Source organism: Meleagris gallopavo, chromosome 1, assembly GCF_905368555.1.
Source record: "Meleagris gallopavo chromosome 1, MGAL_WU_HG_1.1, whole genome shotgun sequence".
Classification (NCBI taxonomy): Eukaryota; Metazoa; Chordata; class Aves; order Galliformes; family Phasianidae; genus Meleagris; species Meleagris gallopavo.
In genome coordinates, this window is record NC_139404.1 from 87633109 (window position 1) to 87658612 (window position 25504).

Sequence of the window (25504 nt, forward strand, 5' to 3'; positions counted from 1 at the left end):
GTGCTCACCTGTGCTGTTAGAGAGAGAACTGAGAGAGTGTTAGTTTTTAGAGGGTTCGGATAGCAAAACTTTACTCTTGCCAGAGCCACTGATACCTTTGCTGTGGTTGCTTTAAGTAGTTCCTTCTCTGCACCATAAATGTCTTTCCGTTTTGTCAAATGCTAAATCAGCTTTTTTGCGTGTCCATGTTCTCACTGAGGGAATGGAAATCTTTGAGAGCAACCAGGACAGGAAGAGCAGTCATTTTTTTCTAAATTGGTTCTTATCAGGGCTTGCCAGATACATCAGCAACTGGTTTCTTGAAAATATGTGAAGTTGACCATTTCAGGAAAGGAACAAAGTTCAGACTTGGAGTATTTTTTGTTATGGTGGGAGGCACAGGGGTGGGTGGGATGAAGATTGCATGTCTGCCTTGAGATTGGCTGGGACCTGAAGAATTGAGGGGTTTTGGATCTGAAGGAGCAGGGGATTTTGGATGGAGAGGTCTAGTCTGTTTTTTCTGCTTCAGGATCCCGAGAACAGCTGTAATAATGAAAGTGCGGGGAAAAATGTTGATTGCTGGCGAAAGAGTTAATGCTGCCTTCACTGCGCGTGTAGTGCATTCTCCCCATCTTCATTTGTTAGAGCAAACAGATAATGCTGGTGTGTAGAACAGCCAGCACCGCAAGCAGTGCATCCCAGTGCATTAGCCAACCAGCTGTAAGGTGATGCCCTGCTTAGCGTGTTCGGAGCAGATGCTTGTCACTCGGCTTTTGTTTCGGAGCAGTGGGGCACAAATGAGGAAATCTGGGAGTTCTTCCCTGCAGAAGGTTCTCCACACACCTCAGTGTAGGAGGGAAAACTATAAACATGAAGCTTGTTTTTCTCCTCCTCAAGTCTGCAAGTGGGATCAGATTTTCAGTGAACTATTAAGCTAACTGCCTTCATTATATTAAGTACTATAACTGTAGGTATAGCACCTGTATTCCTTGCTCAATGGAACAAAATCCTGCTGATAAGTGCTGTGGTGTGTTGTGTAGGCAGGCCTGTGGTTTGGTAGCACTGCTGCCCGCAGTGGGTACGTCCCGACAGTTTGAAGCTTCTCAAGCTGCCACTGTCATGATGTGGTTTGCTGAGCAATTATGATGTGGAACATTTAGTCTGGGGGCATCTCTGCTGCACTGAGAGTGCTGGAAAATGAAGGCGCGCTGAAGAGCTGGAGGGGATGTTTGGAAATACAGGGCAAGCGTCTCAGGAAGGAGACAAATTGAGGAGAAAGGGACAAACGGAATAAGAGAAACTGTCAGAGTAAGTGGGCAGTGAAGGCTGCTGATTAACAAAGGAACTGACAGGCACAAAGTGGCAGTGAAAGAAATCAGCACAGAGGGAAGCATATCATGGGCGAAGGTTGGCTGAGTGAGTGGGAAAACGTAATGGGAAGATAGGAGAAAAATGGTAAGGATGTCCAAGAAGCAACCCTGGCATCCACTCCCGCCTCAGAGAAAAAAAATAAATCTTAGGAGTTGTTCTGAGTAGTTTCTCTAGCCTCTTAGATTTTCTGGGACTCACTCACCTGCTGTGTATGGCAAGTTCTTATTGAATATATTAGGGGCATCCTAACAGCAAAGGTATCCTGTCAGGTTAGGAAAGTAGGAACTTCTCTTTGAAGTCTTTCTACTCCTCTACAGTGTATGAGTTTGGGTTCATAATTTTTTTTTCACCCAACCTCTTTCCTCAAATTTTAAATCGGGAAAGTCTGCATTTCCTGGGTTTCAGATATGGAAAGTGAATGTATTTATGTACTTTTCCTGCTATGCCAGATGTTGTTTGTTTTTTGTTAGTCTGTGCAATTAGATACAAGCAGTCATAGGCCATTAGCCACCAGCAGAGCTCTCTGTTTGCCAAGTCCGTGTGAATTTTTACATCCTGATTTAGCACACTCAGTTTTTATTTTTTTTTTTTGACAGAAAAAGAGTAGATGAAATAGTGCTTGACAAAGGCCTGGGAGCTCCATGATATTGGTGCATGGTGGTAAGCTGGTGTGGGCTGGGTAGCTGACTCCTAAGCTTCACTACCAGAGAGATACTAAGCCAACCTGAAGCTGGCTTGTCCTTTGCCAGTCCTGTTTTTCGGCATGAAGAAAGGAGTTCATTGTTTCAGCAGGAATTTCTTCTAAAACATTTCTGCCTCTTGGTGGATTTTGTTTGGGCAGAAAACAATGAACTCTCATTTTAAAATAGCAGTGTTAACCTCTGCTTAGCTCAGTGAACAAATCCAGATGAAACAGTGATTTATGTGACCAAGAAGTAAGGGAGGGGTAAGGATGTCTGCTGAAATAATGCTGTTTGAGTAAGTGGTTTAATTTCTTGTCCTACCTGTGCATAGGAGTAAGATAAGGTCCTTTGAGATGTGGACTTGAACGATTTCAATTCCAGGTAAGAGTAGCTGTTATAGTGTAGCTTCTGTTATTTGCACTGAATTTTTCATGTGGACATTCTAGTAAGGTGATGTCTTCTATTTGCAATCAAACTGTGGTACTTAAATGGTAATAAACGTTTTTGATTTTGACGGGTATTTAAAATTGCCAGTTTTCCTGACCTGATAAAAATGAGTATGTGGTTTCAGTTTGCTAGAAAGAGTAAATGGTTTACATCAACTCTCATAAAGGAGAGACTCATGCTTATGCATTAGGGTGGAGCAATTAAAAATCCTGAGCAGTTGTGCAATCTGGTGCAGTTTTCGGAACCATTGGTGTAGTTATACTAGAAAAATAGATGTAGTTTATTATGAGGATGAAGCTATGTAGGATTTTTTCTGTTACTGCATTTCCCTTTTTCTGCTCCTTCTCCAATATCCAGCACAATAATTTCTCAAAGGAAGAGATAAGCTGTAAGAGTGACTTCCTCTGCCACTCCTTTTTCCACATCGGAAACGTGCAGGGTTACAAGGGAGGGACTTCATCAAATCGGATTTGCAGATATTTGCCTTTTAATTTATTTAGTCTAGTGAATGTGCCAGAGGGTGAGCGTTGGGAATGAAAGCTCCATAACCAGACTTCGTAGTCATTCACACTGGCATATTGCAGGCTATGTCTATTCTATATTGTGGAAAGTGAGGGACTGGAAGATTTTCAGAGCTGTGCTGGCAGGAAATTAGCTGTAGCTTAAGGTCTGGTGTACTAGGTTGTGGGGGAGAAGGAGGAGGAAATTGAGATGTTTAAGTGGACTTTAAGATAGCAGCCTTGCTGAGTTCCTGAGCTTTTGGCAGAGATGGCCATGGTCCCTCTTTAAGGATGAGCTCATTCCCTAGGCCTTGGGTATAACATCTCAACTGAGTTATGCAGGTGCCTTGCTGCGAATGTATTGCTTTTGTTGGCAGTAGGCTTTAATGGACTGGGGAAAGGCTGATTTACACTTCGGTGTTTCTGGAGGTAAACTGCAGAGCTCCACAAAGTTCACTTTCCTAACCATGTAAGTGAGCCTATCAGTACTTTTCATAAATAAAAAATAAGAGAGGAGGGAAAAAAAGTAACAGTCTTGCTTTAATTGTGAACAAGTGCACTGTCCTAAGATTCTGCAGGAAAAAAGTAAATGGTCTTAGGATCGGAGCAGCCCATTTTTGGGTACAGGTGTGCTATTCCATGGGAAAGTTGCAACTCCAGGCACTGAAGCCATCAGCACTCATTCACCAAACTTTCTTTGTGTTGGGAAAACTTAGCAGAATTTTTTTTTTTTTTTTTTGCAGAGCACAATGGAGTTTCATCTGTTTTCTTTGGGTGGCTGTATGCTGCTGCAGTGCGAGCTCCTGAAGGGAAATGTCAGGGACATGAGAGGGGACAGGAGCTGCCGGGTGCTACTTGTAGTGTTGTTTGGGAAACCAGGAATGAAGAAACAATGAAGCGCAGAGAAGCCTGAGAGAGCAGATGGTCAATTTTAGGAACTTTGTTTAAAAATGGCTGTTTATTTTCAGTCTGAGGAACGCAGTAGCTATTCCTGAGGCACTGTGAGGGGCTTGTTGGTAACACAGGAGTGACCAGTGTGCTGCAGCAGCTTGTCCTGAGGAGAGGAGGCTGTCAGTTCAGGCTGAAACTGAAGGAAGGGAACAGAGCCCACGCAGTGAGGAAATAACACCCTAAATGTCTGGAATAAAAACTGTGCAAAGCTGTACCTGCATTATGTGGAGCTGTAGATCTGTTCTGCTCAGCTGAGTGGATGGATGTTTGGTATAAAGCAACCCTGTGTTATAATACCTTAGAAATGGAATCCTTTGTTTGTCTCGCCGCCTGTTTGAGCCATGAATCACAGTGTCTTCTGGTCGTTAGTAAAACAAAACTTAATTTGGCCTGGGCACTGCAGGGATGAAACGTGATTGGTAATGCTGTCTACATTCACTTCAGATGACCATAAATCCCAGATGAAGTCACTTTACTTCGTTCCAGACAAGGCTGAGTGCAGTGTGTGCTCTGTCATGAGGATCAGCCTTGCTGGTTGCTGGACAAAGTCCTGCTTAATCTTAACCTGAAAGAGTATGATTTCATGTGAGGAGAAGAACTATTGGGTTTGAGCTGTTAGTTTAACTCCCAAGTTCTTTTGAAGTTTGTTGCTTATGTTCACAGGTGAAAAATTCAGATAGTTTTTCTCTCCCCAGATCCAACTACTGTTAAGTGATGACCTCTCTGATCTCTCATTCTCTAAGGAGAGAGTTATGTAATGAATTCTCAAACTGGAACCGAAGCTGTATAAATATTTAACCGTAAGAAATACATTCTTCCTTTTGACTGTTGGGAAAATGAGTTCACCAAACGGAAGACTGAATTTTCAATTACATAGAAATCCTTTCCTCTCACCTGTATGCTTTTTAAAATTTGTCGTATTGATTAAGTGGTAGCCATCATCTTACAGGATAGAAGGGATGGGCTTTTAAATTATTTTTTAGTGATCTTACCAGTCATCTTAATCATAAAGCAGTAATGCTAGAGATGCAGAAAGGTATTAGATGTATTTCTTATCCTTCCTTTCAAAGCAAATCTTTCCTCTGTCTTTTCATTCCAAGTTGTCCGTAGTTTAGTTTTCTGATCAATGATACAGTTACACTCTGTTACAGAATAGTGTGAAAGTTTGCAAGTCACTAGTTTTCCATGTGAAGTTGAACATGTGCTGAGAAAATTAGGGTCCACTCCTTTTTGAGGAGCATTGTTATGAAAATGCCTTTTAACAGTGCTTTGTGTGCACACACACTGTGTGAAGGTGGGAAGGTAGCAGCCACTTTACTGGCATTTCTGTCCTGTTGCTTAATGTTTTGCCAGCCGGCAAAAGACAGAGTACCAGCTGGTCCTTCCTGGTGGGGAAGCCTCTAAGGCTTCAGAGCTTTGGGCTGGAAGAGTTCATGATCACCAGCCACTCATAAGAGGAGGCAAGGCGAGCAGGAAGGGATCTCTCCATGGGATGGGAGACCCTATGAGGTCTTGGGGATGGTAGATGTTCAAGGTCTGGGTCTCAGAGATGGTAGACGTTCAGCGTCAACAAAATTGCCTGCTGAACGTGACACTTATGGATGAAAAAATTGTCTACTTTCCAGTCCATTTCCTACCGTCTGCCCTGGAGCACACAAAGCCTGCGGTGCCGAAGCCCCAAGTGGAGGCCTCCTAAGAGCAGAACTGCATTCACAGTGCCCACGTCTCCCGTTCCTGGAGAGGGCTGTCAGGGTGAAGGCAGCCTCTTGCTGTGAGGAGAAATGCCCAACAGAGTGGAAACTCTCTCCTTAGAAGGAGTGGGGAATGACCTCTGTATAGAGAGAAAGTGCTGTGAAGTGAGATCAGCACAGATGTGATTCGTGAAGTAAGAGGGGAGGGACAGGGCCTGCCTGGCACAGCAAGGGAGGGGACCAGCAGGGTGGGAGAAAAGCCAGAGGTTACTGCAAGGAAGCTTCTTTCCAGAGGGATTTAGCAGGCAGCTCCTGTTCTAAGGCTGTTCTCCAGTGAAAAAGCCATGGCAAGAAGATTCCGTGCAGCGGTGACCCGAAATGCTGAGGCTGTGACTACCGAGGACAAATAGGTGGCTCATCTGTAGGCGACATCAGTCATCTGTCTCTGTTCCTCACTTGTTCTTCTGCCACGTTTCTGTTTGCTCACCCAGAATTAAAACACAGAGGACCTACAGACGGTCACCATTAATTTTGTCACAGGGTGCAATTCCTTTAAAGCCTGTTTTTCAACCTTTCATAAACAGAGTAACCCTCTAGAGACGTTCTATTTGGATTTAAATTTAATTTTAGTGTTTAGTGGCTGGGATACAATTTTGGCATTTCTGCTAAGCCAAGTTTCTGTTGTAGCTGCATCAATTTATTTATTTCTAATGAACTTTAAAGAACCTGTTTGCGTTCCTCACCCAGCTCCCTTGGAGCCTCAGAAATCACGTCTTGCCAAAATATTTTCTGTGTTTTGCATACCTGTTTCAATATAGGTTTTGTCATGATTGCAGGATGCTGGTATTGCGTGGGCTGAATTTGGGCTTTTGGCTCTCAAAAATAAAATCTTCTGCAGAAGAGTCCAACCTTCCTAACAATTTCTTAAGGAAACCACAGGAATGCAAACATTGCTCGGGAGCTGTGACTAGTAACTGCCTGCACGGAGTCAGGGATCATAGATAACGGCAGATTATCAAATGAAATTTTATGGACTTCTAAACTGATAAAACAACTCCAGTCGCTTTTTTTTCCACAGCCTCCACATTAAACATGGAGTGCACTTTCTAAACATCTTTTAACTTGTTTCTTTTTGAAAAATACATGTGGAAATTTTACGTGAAGAAAAGTCAGTTTTGGTCTGTACCATGCACTTGAAACATGTTCTCAGAATACCTTTCTTAAAGCAACGTTTTTTTTCTTCTTTATTTTATTTGCAGGTCAAAATTAAGTTTCTTTTAACTATCACATAGAAGGTGAATATGATGCCAAACAGAAGTAACGCCTCGTCCTTTCAGAATGTTGGTTCAGGTAATTAATAGAAATGAAGTTTTTTTGTAAATTTACTGAGGTGTTTCAGGATTTATTATTGATTTTGGTCCTCCCTTTCCGCTTACACATAGATAAGATCAGCGCTCCATTCTTCCGTCTCTAACTCATTTCACCAGCTAAAACAGGGCCACAGCTGGATACACTACAGCCAGCCAGCCCTCCCCCATCTGTTTAATGTCTGGCTGGAATATAAATCAGTGACCCCCAGCTAAAGAACTTGGAGTGACAGAAAAGGAAAGGAATGAGGGGGGGAAAAAGGAGAGAGGGAGAAAAAAAAAAGGAAGAATTTTCATCTGTATAGCCCCTGGCAGCAAGTGCTTTGCTAAGCACGGAACCTTGAACTGTGCATCGAAGGTTACCAAGTGTGAGCTTGGGCTGACCTTGGGGCAGGACAGATCCTGTACAGTTCATGGGCTGGAGCTCCTTGCCTGGTTGCTGTGAAGGCAGCATCAGACAGAACATGCAACAAATAATGGCTTATTCATAAAGCCTCATCCCAGGCATTACCTTACAGATTAACAAAACAAAACATGATCTGGCTTGTGGGAAGAAATTAAGATTCAGTTAAACGTGTGCTGCAGTCCAGTTGGGATTTAACCTTAAGATTGTGGGCACTCATACTGGAACTGAAAATGTGGCAGAATTTGCATTAGATATTGTAGAGAAAAGTTGAATCCACATGACTACATAAAGGTATTGTGGCCTTTTTTTGTTATATATGTTTGGATTTAAAGTACAACGAACCCTTCATTGCTGTAGTGAATGAGCCTAAAAGTTTCCATGAGCTAACTTGTTTTTTGGCAAAAGCAGTTAGTCTTTGCAGAATGAGATGTGCCCCACTGGTGTTGCAAGGGAGTAATAAACAATTATAATGTCCCATTAATGTGTCTGCTAAGCTATTTATATAAGAGTCAGTGGAATTTATGCAAAGCCAGTTGAACTTCAGCTGTGTTCAAGTTACGATTTGGACAGTATGTTCTTGATGTGAGATTAACTCTCAGTTAATTTTAAGAGAGATCTGGAAAAGGGAAGAGGAAAGAGGGTAGATGGAAGTTAGGTTATTGTTGTACAATGGAAGGATAAGCATACAAGGCATACACATTGTGCTTTGTTCTCTCCAACAGCTCTTATATCTTCTTCCTCATAACACCACTAATACGATGAGTGCTTGATCTTTTTCAGATGCTTTGTTTCGTCTTGAACACGATCACATTCCTCCTTTTGTTCATTTGCACTTCATTGTTGCTGTTCATCAAAACTTAAGAAAGCAGTTAAAAATGCAAGTAAAATGTCACATTATAAGAAGTTGACTCACAGCAATGATGATATGACAGAGTTCTTGAACTTACTGGTTCAAAGGCAACTTAACTGTATCATCAAAATGAATGCATTAAAATTACAGCAAATAACATCAGTCAGCTTAAGAAAAATATTAAATTCTGTGCAGTGATAAATCTGAGGTTTGGACCTAAAGCTGCAAGATAATGTTTTCTGCTACTAGTAGGACTTGTCTTAACACGTGGTTAGCCAGAAATGCCATGCACAAGGAGACTTTGTGTTCGTAATGTTGACCATTTTTCTGCCTATTGAATTATGTTATTGATGATGATTACCTTTGTTTTTAAATGTACAGATTTGTTCCTTAGGAATTGAGGAGAAAGTTTTGTTATGCATTTAGACTCACCATAGGTGGTGTAGGGTGAGAACTCATTTCCAGTAGCCTGTTGAATAGGTATATATTGAATGATGCCCAGGACAGTCATCCAGGAGATTGTCAGCAACAAAGGTCCCAGAAACAGGGATTCACTCGAAGAATGCATTGCCACCTTCCACCTAATGTTTGAACTGCAGTGAAACTGGATCATCTCTGTTCTGCTCTGCAGTTCCACTGGGGGGTAGAAATCCAAATTCCGTGTCTGGGTTCATATAATTGTTTGAAGTGGTACTCAGAAGAGGATTAAAGGATCACCTCAGAGGCTTTTAAAAGCACTTTACAGGTTAGGATGTTAGGTTTTCTTGCAGAGTGACATTCTGAGATGGTTTGATGTCACAAGTGGAATGTGACTGAGCCAAGAGAAAATCCCAGAGCTGACCCACGTTTCCAGAAGCTGTGCTCAGGGACGCTGCAGGAACTGACACTGAAGAGTGGTTGCCTTATTAGCTCAAAGCACAGTGTGGCACATCCAAGGAGTTGTTGGAAATGTTTATGGTGCCATTTTTACATCAAGGGCCTGTTTATCTCCTGCAGTGACTGATGCTGTCAGGAGCTGAATTCTTTTATCTGCTGTCTGCAGAGTGGGACTCGTAGCTGTAGGCTTGGGCTTGACGTGTCAGTGAACAGTAACATCCAGCACAACAAAATTCTTTTTTGTCTGTGTTCCACCCCAGCATGTAAGTTACAATTCTAAGCTTAGGTAGAGGACTTGCATTTTGAAACCCCTGTCCATGTTTTTTCTTTTTTTTTTAATGCTCATATGATTGTTATTGTTCATGGATCCTAACGTTACACTTGCTTGGGACAATCCTTTCCACTGTTCTCTGCAGATGTAGTTACAAACTTTTTATTTTAAGAACATTAGAGTACTGAGCTGAAATACCTTTAAAAACAGGTGTTGATTTTCCATGAAGCTTTGTATGGCAGACCTTGGAGTGAGCAGAAAGGTAGCCAATGCTTTGTGAGCTTTGAACTGAGCTTTATTGAGGGCTCAAATGCATTAGTTGCACAAGCTAAAAGAAAAAGTCACCCAGAACAGGACCTGTATCCTGAAAGAATTGCATTCAGTTCTTTCCTTTGCTGCCAGCTTTGTATCTTCTCTGTGTATCTCAGTTCCTCAGTTGTAAAAAATCAGAAAAATAACATCTTGTGAGACTCAGGCTTACAAAGACTGAAAGTCCTGCAATGGATAAGACAACAAAGAAAGAGTCTGATATCTTCCCAGCTTTATTGCTGGTCTGCGATGTGAATTTGGTAGTGAGTCTGTTTCTTTTTTGTTCTGTTATGCTACAATTTTTGCTAAAATAGAGATTAGAAGATTGCTTATATCTTGCTTTTTCTAATGATCTGAGACATTTATTATAAGCACGACAATGTTTAGGAAAAGCATTCTTTTCAAGTTAATATGCAGACATACATATACAAGAGGTTACTTATTCGCTAAGAACTTTTTCTTCCTGTTTTCTCTTCCTTACAGATTCCAGTAAGATTATGGCAGAGTATAGCCACACACAAAACCAGATGGAATTACAAAATGCTAGTTTGGGAAAGGGTTCTGTGGTGAATTCCCTTGAAAATGGTCTCCAGGATATTATGGAAAACCTCAACACGAAGAAATATTCATCAAGTCTCAAATTTAAAACAAACGGGGACTGTGCTGGTTCTTACTTAACCCTTTCACAACCTATGATGGCTAAACCCAGTCCTTCCACCAGTGTTAAAAATATACACTCTGTTACCAAAATTCAAGGAGGCAAGCTCTTCCCTTGTGAAAGTCCGTATCTTCCAGATAAAAGCTTCTCTGTAAAGCATTTGAGTTCCCTGTCAGCCACATCTCCATCCCTCAGTGGGTACAATTTAGGAAGGACAGACTTTGATATTCATGCCAACAGAGAAAATGAAAAAGCTCTTGGACACACAGATAAGTTTTACTACTCTAAGTATAGCCAGAAAAACAAGTCGTATGACAATGTCTACTTGCCAGGAATGCTGGACACAAAGAAGATCTCAGGCTCTCTTCTTACGATGTGGAATGGCAGCTCAGGGAGCGAGCTGATGCTTTCTCCTGTTAGCAATTCAGGGGCAGCCAGCATGCCTTCTAGTCCAAAACAAGGTCGGAGAATGAATATTGAAGATGGTCTGGCCCTTCATGCAAAGCCAGTTAAACACAGGGATGTGATGATGGAGACTCTGGCCTCACGCCCTAGGAAATACTCCGGTGGATCTCTAAGTCATATGGGAATGTACAGCCGTTCCCTACCCAGGCTTCATAAATCAACCGAAAGCCAATTGATGCCATTAAGTTTGCCCCCAAGAAACTCTTTGGGTAATATTAAAAGGAAAAAACTTGGAGAAAAGGATCTACCTCAGAATGCTTTAGATGCTGATAATTACCTGAATTTTTCTTCGTGCAGCTCAGGGGTTTTACCACATGCAAATTCTTTCTCTGGGAATAATCCCTATGTTAGTTCAACTCTTAGCGTTCCTGCAAGCCCTCGAATTGCTAAAAAAATGCTTTTAGCATCTTCTTCCTCGTATATTCCTGATGATTTTGATAGACTTGGACTCTCAGGCACAAGTCCCAGTAGTTCATTCTCCCCTGTGGATTTTGACAGATCATTCTCTGTCAGGAGAAACCTCTCCACCAGTTCCATGGAATTTGATGATACAGACTTGGAAAGTTACAGACAGACACCAAACTCACTGCAGACCTCTGTGAGAGAGCGTAAGAACAGCATCAGCTCCATTTCAGGGAGAGAAGACCTCATGGACTATCACAGGAGGCAGCGGGAAGAGCGACTTCGGGAGCAGGAGATGGAACGCTTGGTAATTTCTTCTTTTCCATTCAGTTTTTCATGGCAGTTGGTACTTCCAATTCTATCCATTGTGAGAGTGTAGCAAAGCATACGCTGTTGTCTATTGAAATGTAAATTTTGCCAACGTCAGATGCGTTTTTTTATTACTGTGGTCCATGAAGTTAATGATTAAATGGCGTACTACTCCATTAGCTCAGATGGATTGTGCTGTTCAACCATCTTAAAGAAAAAAATAAGCTGGAGTATACATAAATTGTGATCATTTATCCTGTGGGCTCTGTTAAAACCCACAAGTTACACTGTAGGGATCCAGCACTTTGGTTTTAATTGATGGCACAGCTTTGTGGTGAGTGAGTAGGATGAACCCATCTCCTGTAAGCAGCTTGGAGTCCTGTGTGCTGTGCTGTGAAGTCACGTATACATTGATGTTGGTTCGACGTCTGTCATCAGCTTACCCTGCCTGTGGTTTCACCGTCTGAGTATTTTCATTAAAATGCACCCATTCTTGCTTTGCTTCTGCTCTGAATGGAGAGGAGCAAAATGGGACAGAGCTTCTCTCTCTGCAAGAAGTCTATGGTCAACTAAAACCATGTATGGCCTCAGCCCTGCAGTACATTGGTAGTGAGGTGTGACTTCTATGTGTTATTGAAACAACTTTTAGGTTAAAAATAAATAAATAACTATTCTTCAGAATAGTCAAAGATGATGTCATATTGAATCGCTTTAAGAGAATGCTTAGTAATTCTTGAAAGTTCTTGCAGTGACTACAGAGGCCATCTGGCCCTATTTGCATGCTCTCATACTGTGCTGATTTTACCATCCACAGGGAAACTGAGAGCCCATTTGTGTGATATTGAGTCTTAAATTTGAGACGTTAACTTCATATTTGTGCTTTAATTCAAATGTTGGTAGGTTTGAGCAAAATGGCCATGGGATGTTGTTGCGACTGTCCTACAGAGCTGTTGTCTATGTGTACCTTTGTAAGGCACTGTGAAGATGCTCAGCTTCATGTGCCCAGACACGACCAAGTAGTCAGGGTGGTCCTCTCTTTCCTGGGACAAGTGCTGCTCACTGCTGGCTTCATTCTGGTGTCTTGGGCCATACTGTGAAGGGTGGAGTGGCCCAGCTGCCAGATCATGCCCTGAGAGAAAGGAGGTTTCTGCAAGCAGGAGGAGAACTGCATGAAGGTTGTCTCCCTCCTTCTCCTTGTGGTTGATCCACTCCTTTTTGAAATCTTCCCTCTGTTCCCAGTCGTGATGCTTGACGTGTGCAAAGTGGTGCTGACTTTTTATCAGAGAGTGTTCCAGACGGTGCTGATGTAAAACTCGAGCAGTAATCAGTCCTGAAAGACACTACAGTGGGGTGTATTTATATTTCACGGAGAAGAGTTTTATTTTTTGTGGTGAGGAACTGAAGGTACAGGGTTGTTTTTGTATTCAGTAATACTAAAAATTATTATGGTTTTATGTTTGGATGTGATGGCTGCTTAATTTTCCTTGCACTGTTTCTTTACTCACAGGTCCCTTCAAGTTCTGACTCTTTCTAAAGAGAGTTTGCCTCACATTTTTCCAAGCATGTCGAAGTTCATGAAAAAGCAGTAGTATTTTCTGCGTATCACATAATTTGAACGTTAAAAAAATTCCCTCGGCTTGAGTTTATCTTCTGCTCAGGATTCTGCTTGATTTCCCCCCCCCCCCCCCCCATTTTTTTTTTTTCTTTCTTCTTTTTGAGTTAGCTGGTTGAAGAGCTGCATGTCAGGAGAGCACCTCCTTCCTGGCTTGAGTAGCCCCCAGATAAGTTTTCAGTGCTCTGAAAGAAAGGGAGGAATGTATTTTACTTTATTTATTTTTTATTTTCTTTAAATCCAGTCACGTAATGCTTATCCACAAACTCTGCTGTTTTATTTTTGTCCTTCTGGGAGGATGGAAACATGAGTCCGTCCAAACAGAGTCCTCAAGTATCTAGTCTGAGCTTCCAAAGCACAGCTTGATCTAATTTTGTGGAAGGTGACATGGATGAAGATTGGCAATCCAGATCTGCTCAAGACTATCTTGGGGAGGAAACAAGGGAATAATAATAGGACACAATACAACCACTAGATAAGTGCCTTTGGATAGCAAATCTGTATGCTTTGAATTCTCAGAGGTGGGTGAAAGTCCTGACTGAATACCTGGTGGGTAAATGGCAAGGGAAACCCAGTCTTTCTAAGCATTACTATTCAACTGATATAATGTGCCTTCAAAGCAAAGTATGAAGGACTAGTTGGAGACTTCTTCAGAAACGTGAGCCTCTTGCAGAGGATCAGACCATGCTACAATGCAGATAGAAAGTGAAGACCATCCTGGCTGGCATCCATAGCTGTCCTGCTGGCATGGAGCTAATGTGTTGCTCTTGCCAGCTCATGTTCTTTGAGGTGCATTCAAAACAGCGTGGTCAGCAGATCGAGGGAGGTGATCCTTTCCCTCTTCTCTGCCCTGGTGAGGCTACATCTGGAGTACTCTTTCCAATTCTTGGCTCCCAGTTCAAAAAGTACAGGGAACTGCTAAAAAGAGTCCCATGGAGGGCCACAAAGAGGGCATTGGAGTATCTCCAGTACAAGGAAAGGCTGAGAGTCCTGGGACTGTTGAGCCTGGAGAAGACTGAGGGAGGATCCTGTTGATGCTTATAGATATCTAATGGGAGGGAGTCAAGTGGATGGGGCAGGGCTCTTTTCAATGATGCCCAGTGACAGGACAAGAGGCAATGGGCACAAGCACAAACTGGAACACGGGAAGTTCCATGTGAACATGAGGAAAAAATTCTTTATTCTGAGGGTGACAAGTTGCCCAGAGAAGCTGTGGAGTCTCCTTCTCTGGAGATATTTAAAGCCTGCCTGGACACTTTTCTGTGTAGCCTGCTGTTCAAAACCTACTTTATCAAGTGGGTTGGACGAGATGATCTCAAGAGGTCCTTTCCAACCCCTGTGATTCTATGGTTCTCATCTGAAGTTTTCAATAAAGCCTCTGCAGACATTGTCTTTTGATCTGGTGTCTGCCCTTTATCTCTTCCCTTTATTTTCATTCCTTTTGTTGTGCTTTTTTTTTTTTTTTTCCCCCATACAAATTATTCTGTGAATCTTACTTACATTTAGTTTGCTTTTTAAATGTCAGAAGCCACTTGGGACATTTGCATTTTGGACTGCTGCTGCTGTCTACTTGTGAAACCAAATGATCTCCTCTCATCACTCAGAGAAATAAATATACACGGAATTTTAAAAACACAATACAAACAGTGAAAATTCACAGGACTTTTTTTTTTTTTTTTTTGAATGATAACAACAGAAGATTTTAGTGTGTTCCCATACACCAAAGAGAGAAGACTTGTACGTACTTGTGTTATGTTTGGTGTTGTACCTTCTCATAGTATCATTAAGGTTGGAAAAGACTAGATGATCTAGATGATCTAGAGATCATCTAGTCCAACCATCAGCCCATCCCCATGCCCACTACATGTTCCTCAGTGCCACATCCACACAGTTCTTGAACACCTCCAGGGATGGTGACTCCACCACTTCCCTGGGCAGCCTGTGCCACTGCCTCATTGCTCTTTCTGAGAAAAAATTTTTCCTAATATTCAACCTGAACCTCTCCTGGTGCAACTTGAAGCCATCCTTTCTAATTCTGTCACTGATATCTAGGAGAAAAGGCCGATAGCCATCTCATTGCAGCCTTATTTCAGATAGTTGTAAAGAGCAGTAAGATCTTCCCCTGAGCCTCCTCTTCTCCAAATGCAGCCAGACCCATCTTGTCACCTGGATGTGTATACAAACTTTGCATGAGTACATGGCACAGTGAGCTGTTGCTGGAGATGGTTGATCCGCCTCATAAACAAGGGAAAAACTTAGCATTGGGATCTAAGAATAGTCAGTGAGATTCAGCTATTGATTTTTTTTTTTTTTTAAGAGGAAATTTTTTTTTTTTTTCCTGTCTGAGATAAAAGGCAAATTGTAGTGGCTGCTGGAACTGAAAGGCTGTCATTCTCCTCGGTCTGTGAGGAGCTGGCTGTGCACTGGCACGGACAACAGGGCTAGAGATAGTAAGGCCATCTGTTATGTTTGACGCTCTTCATTTGAATAGCAGCAGCCTCGGTTTTGTGCTGCTGTTTTGGGGCAGTGCAGTGCTCTTCCTCTAGGTGGAGGTAGATACCCAAAAATGAGTGGTGAAGTGTCGGCCCGATCCGGCCATAAGCCAGCTGTCGGTCTGGATCTAAAGCATATGGCTGTAAATTAAGTTTTACTGAATGCGGGAGTCGTGCTGGGAGGGATTTCAGCTTGTATGGCCGGTGACCTAACAAGCAGCAATAGAATTAGGAGAGCTTATTCCACAGTCCACGCAGACGGAGGAGCACTGAATTTCATTACATTTGTTCGGCTAGTAGGAAATGTGGAATTACTCTGAGTATGTCAAGCACTTTGCATTGATTCATTACAATTTAGCAAGATGAGCTAATGTGAGGTAATATTAAATGGAAATATTTTGGAACCGTCAAGGTGATACCGTTTTAAAATTGCAGTTATGGAGCTTATATAAATATCCATATAGATTGGAAAAATCTCCTGTATGTACTCTATAAATTTATTTTGGCACTGTGTCTTTTTATAGATCCTTTAAATGTGAAGTGCCCAAGCTGTATTTAAAAATGCTAGTGACTTGCCTCTTACAGGACCCCCAGGCGAGCTGGATGAGGATGACTTTTCTCACCACTAGCATTGGGCAGTCTTGGTGGTGTTACAGAGTAGCTGTTTAACAACAGTTTGGTTTAGGAAATTAGAAAGCACCATATAATAAAAACAAACAAACAAAAAATTTGCAGAGTACTCCTGAGCTCTTTGCCCATTGCTTTCTTGCTTTGCTCCCTTGCTGCCTTCCTGCAGCTCTCCTGCTTATGGTGCCCTGCTGTGGAAGGCTCCTTGGGTATCTGCCAGGAGAAGCCAATGTGAAACACGAGCGCTTTCTGTGAATCTGGTGCTGGTGCTGATAGCCTTGTGACCACAAGACTGAACATAGCAAAACAAGGACTCAAAAGAGCAGAATAAATGAGGCTGAAGTGAGAAAGTTCTGCAAATTAGAGGGAAGAACAACAATAGCAAATGAGTTGCTCTCAGCCTCAGTTGGCAGTCTGGCTCGGAACCTTATTTCAAGCGAGAAGGCCTGGGGACTTGACTGCTCTCCTCCATGTTCCCTCTGCCTCCTTTTCCTCTTCCTTTTTGACTTGCTGCTGTTCAGCCCTTCAGCTGCAGAGCTGTGGTTTTGCCTGCCCATGAGGGTTTTAAAGAGCAATGGAAGCAGGGAAAGACCAGCAGCTTCCTCTGCAGACATAGGGAGCTGTAGCTGCACTGATTAGCTGCAAATCTTATTAGCTTCAGCTGCAGAGGACAGACTGCACATGTATTTTTAATGAAGTCTTGGGTTGCTTGTACAGTTGCTAATGGCACTTATCTAAAAAGCTTCCTGCTTGCCACAGCTGATTAACAAAGTCTTGCCATGATACCTAGATAACACCTAGCCTCTACGCATTTGTAAAATCCATGTAAATGTTGTGCAGCAGATGAACAAATCCAGGGATTGATGATATGTTTGCCTTTGAAAGATGAGGAGTTACTTGTCTCCATTGTTTCACGCTATTTTTCTTAGCAAGATGCTAGAGATGTCTCCTAATGTCATTGTTTTGCAGTAACAGAACAGGGTTGTTGTCCCTTTGTCAAATCTTCTAGCACCTAAATTTCCAGCCACTTGGATGTGTATATGGATTTATCAAAGCTGGTACTGGTGAAATTGCTACAGCAGCAAAAGCATGAGGCCTATGTACCCCTTCTCATAGCAGGGAAGCTGATAGAATCATAAAATCATTAAGGTTGGAAAAGACCTCCGAGACCGTCTAGTCCAACCACCAGGCCATCTCCACCATGCCCGCTAAAACATCTCTCTCAGTGCCAGTCTATAAGGCTCTCAAACACCTCCAGGGACAGTGACTTCACCACCTCCCTGGTCAGCCTGTGCCACTGCCTCACCACTTCTTCTGAGAAGAAAATTTTCCTAATGTTCAAGTTGAACCATGGAAGGTTCGAGTTAAGGCCATTCCCTCTCATGCTATCACTGTTACCTAGGAGAAGAGGCTCACCCCCACCTCACCACAGCCTCTTTTCAGGAAGTTGTAGAGGGTGATGAGGGCTCCCCTGACCCTCCTCCAGACAGAACAATCCTCGTTCCTTCAGCTACTCTCCTTAAGACTTGTGTTCCAGACCCTTCACAGCTTTGTTGCCCTTCTCTGGACACACTCCAAGGCACTGATGTCTTGTAGTGACTGACCCATAACTGAATGCAGTACTTGTGATGCAGCCTCACCAGAGCTGAGTACAGGGGAACGATCACCTCTCTGCTCCTGCTGGCTGCGCTATTTCTGATACAAGCCAGCATGCTACTGGCTTTCTTGGCCACCTGGGCACACTGCTGGCTTATGTTCAGCTGGCTGTCAACTTACACCCCCCAGATCCTTTTCTTCCATGCAGTTTTCCAGCTACTCTGCCCCAAGCCTGAAAAGATCCACTGAAAATATACAAGGATGTTTTTAGTCTGTTAGAAAGGGCATTTTTACAGGAAACAGTCTGAAAGAAGACTCATCAGGCTCGATTCAACATCCTTCTCTCCCTCCCAATTTTAAACCAAATTTACACTGTTTGACATACCTTTTTTATCTGCTGTGTTCAGTAGCACAATTAAGTTATCGAGTATTTCTTGCAAAGTCATTGCTTGGATTTTCATGGGCTCCTACTCCTGTGTTTTTCATTGCAGGGGTGCTTTGCTAGCTAGCTGCTTGACTTGGAAGCATGTTCTAGAACAGCTGAGTGCAGGTGTGCTGGAGCTGGAGCAAGCTGGCTGAAATGAAGTGATGAGAATAGAGTGTATAAAATAACCACTCGGCTTCCTGTCTGTAAGCCTGTCGGTGCATGTCAAAATAGAAGTGAGAGATAGCGGCATTTCTGTAATGTGTCCAAAAGTTTTTGAAGCCTGGCAGAGGTTTTCCTGTGATTTTTGAGTTTTCCTGACCACGTGAGACTTGGGAAGGAAGAATCCCTCCATTGGACTGCTGACAAAAGGACAGGTTTGCGTTAGGAGCTCCTTACCTTTGTGCCCGGGTTGGGATGAGCAGCAGCTGTACTTGGAAGCATGCTGTTTGCTGTGATTGCTGAGAGGCTGGCCTGGGGTAACGTGATATATATATATATATCCTTTCGTAGCAGGGAAGGATGGGACTTTGTGTCCTAGTGCTGCATTTCCCGTCTGTAACTATCGGGGTGATTGTATTGAGGGGCCAGGCCCTGTGCTGTCGCACCAGCAAGAGCAGCATCATAGAATCATAGAATATCCCACCTTGGAAGGGACCCATAAGGATCATCGAGACCAGCGATCCCAGCCAGCACTTGCACAGCGCTTTAGGAATTGGGTTGCGTGGCCAAAAGACTTGCTGAGAGGGAGGGTAACAGCTTTGGCGGGGTGAGGGAGCGGATGGAGCGGCTGGCAGTAGTCATGTGGAGGGAGCGGGGCTTAGTAGAGTCATAATTACGTTGGATGTTTGGGTTTGAAGGACAACTGCAGAAGCTGCCGAACCCATTTGGTGGAAAATCTGAGCCGGTGGTCACTGCCCAGGGCTCGGCGTGTTGGACAACTCAGCCCTACTGCCACATTGGAAGGGACAAGAAACCTGCTGAGGAGGCGTGGGAGCAGGCTGCCCAGAGGTTCTGGGTTGGGTAGGGCTTTGAATGGGCTTTGGCTCTTTATGAAGGGTGGAAACGCAGCTATGCAATTAACGTGAGCAGTGTGGGTGGATATGAGTGCATAGTGCCTATAACTGCATAGCATGGTGACTATATGAAAAGCAGGGTGCTTATAAACCAGAGTTTAATTGTCATAAAATTCCAGTGGCTTGCTTCAGGGAGAATGGAAGCAACGCAGTGCCCTCAGTGCTCTGCTTAGCTCATGTTCTCTCACTTGCTACTGCATGTAGGATGTTATGACAACAAGGTTGCAAATGTAATGTTGAGTGGACTTTGGAAACTGAATATATCTGCAGTACTTTTTGGGGATGAAGCTGAGGGGTTCAGTGTTTTGGATTTCTTTCTAAATAAGATTAAAAAAGGAAAAGCAATTTCTTATAAGTAAGAAATGGGATCATAATGCAGGTATTAATGCCAAACGTGAAGCTTTCACAGTGGTGTTTTTTATTTGTTTGTTCATTTCTTTTTTTCCCCCAGCAGAATTTTCAGTAGATCTATGGTAAGCAATTTTTTTGTTTATGTTGTTTTCTTCTAGCAGTGGGAATGTGAAACAATATAAAAGCATCACCTCTTAAAAATGAGAATGTCAAATGCTTTCATCTGAAATAGAAGTTATGGGAGGCTATGCATATAGTAAAATAAAGCAACTTTCTGATGCTTTTATAAAGCATTGTAGATATCTAGAAGTCTTCCAGGAATTAAATATCTAAACCATCTTGAAGCATGTCAGGTCAAACTAGTTAATATGAAACCATATAGAGTTTGAGTTAACTGGTAAATAAAAATCCACCCCATTTCTGTATGTTTGAAGTATGATCTATTTTAGATGTGATGTTCCCTGAACTGTGTGCTTCGAAATGTGGACTAATTCTCCCTCAAAAAAGAGAATCAAAGTTCACAGAAAATCCAAAAAAGTCAGGAATTAATGAGTTCATGGAAAATCTGTGCATGTTTTGCAGCTTTGTAGGCGTGTAGCATAAGTGAAAAACAGAATAATTAGTGCTTTATACAGTGAGCTTGCTGGGCACATATATGTACAAATCGGGTGTGGTTACAGCAATCAGAATAAACAATATTAGTTTTCTTCATTGGAAAGAGAAGTAGGTGTAAGGATGCTCTAACTTAAGTAACTGTTAATTTCCATGAAATGTACTTTGTTTTAGAGTTTTACTCCATGTTGGGTTTGATTTGGTTTTCCCTCTATTAGCTTTGATTCTGTGTCCTACACAGCAATTTATTTATGTGGATTTGTTCACTCTCTGAGAGCTAAAGGCATACTTGAAATTGGATGACTTGAAATCGGTCACTGTAAAAACAAGCAGCGTGTTTTTCTGACTTCATCTTTACTTTGGCTCGCATGTGAAGCATAGTGCCTTTATCTTTTCCTAAACTAGGAACGACAGCGGCTGGAGACGATCCTCAATCTGTGTGCAGAATACTCCAAGTCTGACAGTGACCCTGCTGCAACTACAACAGTTGCTGATGTTCAGAAAATTAACAAAGAACTTGAAAAGCTTCAGCTATCAGATGAGGACTCAGTATTTGAAGACTCGCAGACGAATCTAGAAACGCAGTTTAGAAACCACCTGAAATCGTCTGCAAGTGATTCGGATTTCTCAGAGCCAAGTAACCACAGTCGCAGCACTGCTTCTTTCCTTTCCTCCCGGGGGCTGAGAGCCGATGAGCACTTCAACGAAAACATGAAGCCTTCATCATTAGCTACCCCTGGCTTCCTGAAGGATTCCACTGAGTCTTCGTATCTAAGCATCACGCCAAAGGTAATGCTGGGAAGGAAGGCATAGAACAGTCTGATCGATGGCATGAAGTCCTCCTCTGGAAGTCAGATTTCACAGCACAGGTCCTAACTGGGATGGTTTAGATACAAGAATTTATTTCAGAGCTCGTATAACTTAGAACCCAGCAGCAGATAATTTCATTTTCTATGAAAGCTGTTGGTGCTGGAAGTTTTTTTTCTGGGGGATGTAGGGCTTGGGAAGACTGTAAGGAATTTCAGGTTTCAGGATTGCTACTTAGAGCTGTGCTGAGATAGAGGAAAGAGAAGGGAAGTGCTACCAAGCTCTCCTAGACTGAGGCTTCCATTTCCTGAAAGAGGAGGCTATTTTCTCATTGGTAAACCAGTTGCAGAGGAGGTGAGGAGGAATTGCGTGGGCTGTGTTTGCTGGCCTGTCGGCTGTCCCTGGGCTGGACCTGAGCCACTTGTCACATCAGCTGCTGCCTCTCATGAGGCGTGCGGTGGCAGCCTGCCTCCTGGCACTCAAACGCATCTCCTACACTTGCTGAGATGGAGCTTCTTTCTCGTCTGCTGTTCTGTTATTGAAGGGGAGTTGTTCTTTAAAAAAAGAGCTAACAGTGTTTCTAGTAATTTCTTACAGCTAGAAGAGCAGGAGCTTAGTCCAGGGTGGGGAATGGCCTCTCCCCCCTTTTGGATCAGTGCCTGGGCTCTGCTCTGCAAGATGAGCAGCGCAACTGGTTCTGGGGAGAAATGCTGTGTTACCATCCTAAATAGGTATATCCAGTAATTAGAGTGAAGAGTTTATTGTTAAATGTTAAACAAACATGACATTAAGGTTTTACTTGGTCCTACTAAGTCTTTCCATGTACAAAAGGTAGTGAGACATTTAATTTACAAGTTACTCTGGTCTTGCCTTTCTTCCCCATTTGTTTCTTCCTGCAGGTCGGAAATCCTATTTTAAATCCTTTTTAGGAAGTTGAAATTGAAGACATTATGTCAGCATTACCCAAGCAGGATGCTGGACAAAAAGTGGCTTTCCTGCTAGGATTACTAATGCTAATCAAGGAATACCTTTCATTCATTGCAAAGGGTGCTCTGCTAAGCCCTGAGAAAAGCAATAAATGAGCAACTGCATTAATGAAACACAGCTCATTGTTTCAAAATATCGAGATCAGATCTGTCCATGATGATTTGTCCATGCCTGCTCTCAGAACAGCCATTCAGGAGCTTACTTGAGCCTCTTTAGAACATGGCTGTGTAGTCCAGTGGTTAATGCAAAGCTCTGTGCACAGCCCACTTCTCATTTGGGTTGGCGACAATAAGTGAGCAGCCTTACAAAAGTAATTTGATCGTGTGCCCCTGGGATCGGGTGAACATCAAGAATATGTTTGAAACTCAATACTCTTTGATCTAACCTTTGTTGCTCTAATGAGATCACAAGTATTTTTTTAATAATGCTTTTTAATTATTGGCATAGTTGTCTGGTAATTAAATGGCAACGAAAAAGCTATGTTAAAGGTATTGCCTCCTGATGGCCAACCGGGGAGGCAGGGCTGAGCTTTGTCCCGTTTTACAGAAGCTACCCATCTTACTGGCTGCTTGTAGAAATGTGCTGTTCAACATTCTGGATTTTATTACATGAACATTGATCTCTGCATAAAAACCGTCGTTATCTATTTGCTTTATTATTTTTAAAAGAAAAATTGGATTTTTACAGGCTAGATAGCACAGCAGGTAAAGTATTCTCAAGGGTCAGATTTAAATAATTGTATTGTATGAATAGTATTTACTGTCCAGTATAGTATTTAATTCTAGTGCTCGGAAGCAAAGTATCATGTTTGTTTCTCTTGTATGCTTTCTAAATATAGAGGTAGTAATATAGTAGGGATGAAATATGTACCAACTTCAAAACCAGCATGTAGTACTTATTTAAAATGGTCACAATATTAGAGAGGAAAGGGAACACAATATTTAACCTCTTTTTGATAAACCTCTTGTAATGTGCAACTGCAGATACCAGAATGCACAAGTGATGATCAAAGAGGCCAGGAGCTCACTCGACTAGAAGAGGAGCGCATAGTAATATTAAATAACTTGGAAGAACTTGAACAGAAGATCAAAGATTTAAATGACCAGATGGATGAATCCTCAAGAGAGGTATGACATACGTTTCGGTTTTAAATGTCTTGCTTGTTTCATATATCTACATAGCATAGATAGGCTCAGCAAGTACATAGGGAGCTCATGCATGTATTCTGCGCTTTTTCACTAGAATTAGGCACAGAATCATGAACCTGGTAGTCTCCTACTGCGAAGGTTATTTATTTCCAAGCAGAGGGATGGTTGTGATGCTCAGATTAGCCTTTTCCAACTGTAACCATTATACTCATAAGCAGAATTAGAACAGTCTTCTTGCTGAATGGTCACTCGGATTGATCTAAATACCTTGTGTCACTTGAGTGTTTTATAGTGTATCTCATGTGACCCTTGAAAGAGAAGGGAAATTAGGTAACTTCCTATTAAACATCCTTGTCTTTATGGTGGCAAAGTTATATGGCCATCTCTCGGCTTCTGGAATCTCACAGTTGCAGACTTAGCTGATCAGGCATTTGGGCTGTGTTCACTCCAGTTATCAGCGACAGGAAAGAAACAGCTATTCTGAATGGGTTTCCTACAGAGCCTGGGCACGGATACTTGGTATAGTGTCACAACAGGAGGAAGCAAGGAGAAGAGTTAGAAAAAAAAAATCTTCAGAGTGAAGTTGGTTTGGACTTTATTTTGCAGTATTTTATGTTTCAGTTTTACTTTTTCTCAATTTTATGATCTCTTTTTAACTTTGTGGATGTAACACAGACTTTTTTTTTCCTTTTAAAAATGCTTTTTTGTTGAGAATTATGAACAACTCACTACCCTTCCCCCAGAAAATAATGTGTATCGAGATTTCTTCTTAATTTGGACTGCTTCTGAAAAATGTTTTGTGTTCCTAGCTGGATATGGAATGTGCCCTTTTGGATGGAGAACAGAAATCTGAAACAACAGAGCTGCTGAAAGAGAAGGAAATACTGGATCATCTAAACAGAAAAATAGCTGAGCTGGAGAGGAATGTTATTGGTGAAAAGGCAAAGGTAATCAAGTTATCTTAGCTAGCTCTGTGCTCTGTTCCTATTAATCTTCAAAATGCATTTACACAATTAACATATTGGTGGAAGCTATTTTATGAAGTAGATGCACTAAGTAAATTTTTTTGATAAATGTGGAAGAAAAAGTAATTGTTACCAGTATATCCTTCTAACAGTCTTGTTTCCCAAAATATAATCAACTGGCAGAACAAAGTATGCCTAAGTAAGGAGACTTGACCTACACTGAAGATATTTTTGATTAATAAAGAATTCGTAGAGGGCTTGAACTTGAGTTACCTGCTGTTTAAAAGAACAGTATTGATTGCACTGTTCTTCAGCCTTCTGTTATATGTTATAAATTTTGAGTTTTTTTTTTTTTTTAATTAATCCTTTCTCAGCAAAGGAGTGGTATGAAAAGATGTTGCAGTTTCAGAAGATGGTTGTATCTAGAGTAGTATATAGTTTGATTCATGAAAGCATCTGTAAAATATATAGTTTTAAAGTAATTATGTTTGTTCATTTTGTTTGTTGACTAACAGTTTTAGTACTGTGGCATAATTCTACCTGAGATTAAGTAAAAGGAATTACTTGGTTCTCCTCTAGAGTCAGATTCTTACTTGCTCTCAAATACATAACTATTAGCAAAAAGGATAGCATTACGATTTAAGCACAGAAAGGGAAAAAGCTCGTGAGATGAACTTGTCCCTCCCAACCAGAGGGAACTCATCTTCTCCAGCACGCTCTCTGCTGGCAATCCAGGCCAGCAGTTCCTTTCTCCGCAGGGGATGTGCCACAGCCAATAATATCTCAAGGTCAGGAAATTTTTCCAGGGCTTTCAGCCAGTAATGGTTCCTTTTTAAATTTCATCCTCTGCCTCATAATTTAAGCCTGTCACTGTGAAAGTACTCCAGCTAGTCTCTCCCCTCCTTTCACTTTCTAGAAATATCTGAAAGTCTTCTGCATTATTTGCTCTTGTTCAGACAAGCCATGCATTTTTAGCTTTCTTGCACTTCCCATTTAATTCAAGCCTTACAGCATGCATTGTTTTATTTTGAGTTTGCTGTCTTCAGTGTCTGTTGATGCTGTCATGAGCCTGAACATTGTTTTGCATCTGCTCTCAGTAAACCTATGTTTGAAAATGGTGCTCCCACCTCTTTATTCTGCAAAGTGACAGCACACATCCAATTCAAGCTTAAATTTTCATAAGCGTTCCTGCCTTGTTCTCAAGTAGTCCTCAGTGATTCTTCAGCTTTCAGCAGTGCCTCTGGTCACATTAAGGTGTCTGTGGAACATGTT

The 25504-nt window shown here is 42.0% G+C and overlaps 1 protein-coding gene across 7 annotated transcripts in view; it reads left to right on the forward strand.

Annotated features, from left to right (window-relative positions):
- The window catches only part of PHLDB2 (pleckstrin homology like domain family B member 2), a 68840-nt gene that overhangs the window by 973 nt on the left and 42363 nt on the right, over nucleotides 1-25504 (forward strand). For 5 of the 7 annotated variants that reach the window (XM_085239605.1, XM_085239629.1, XM_085239636.1 and 2 more), the window contains exons 2-6: nucleotides 6882-6972; nucleotides 10185-11533; nucleotides 20731-21114; nucleotides 23103-23246; nucleotides 24077-24214. In XM_085239605.1, the coding sequence (XP_085095731.1) occupies nucleotides 6924-6972; nucleotides 10185-11533; nucleotides 20731-21114; nucleotides 23103-23246; nucleotides 24077-24214 (2064 nt within the window). In that variant the 5' untranslated portion in view covers nucleotides 6882-6923. Of the gene's footprint in view, nucleotides 1-4619; nucleotides 4732-6881; nucleotides 6973-10184; nucleotides 11534-20730; nucleotides 21115-23102; nucleotides 23247-24076; nucleotides 24215-25504 lie in introns of those variants that run through there. The other 2 variants (XM_085239610.1, XM_085239617.1) reach the window with 2 other exon arrangements.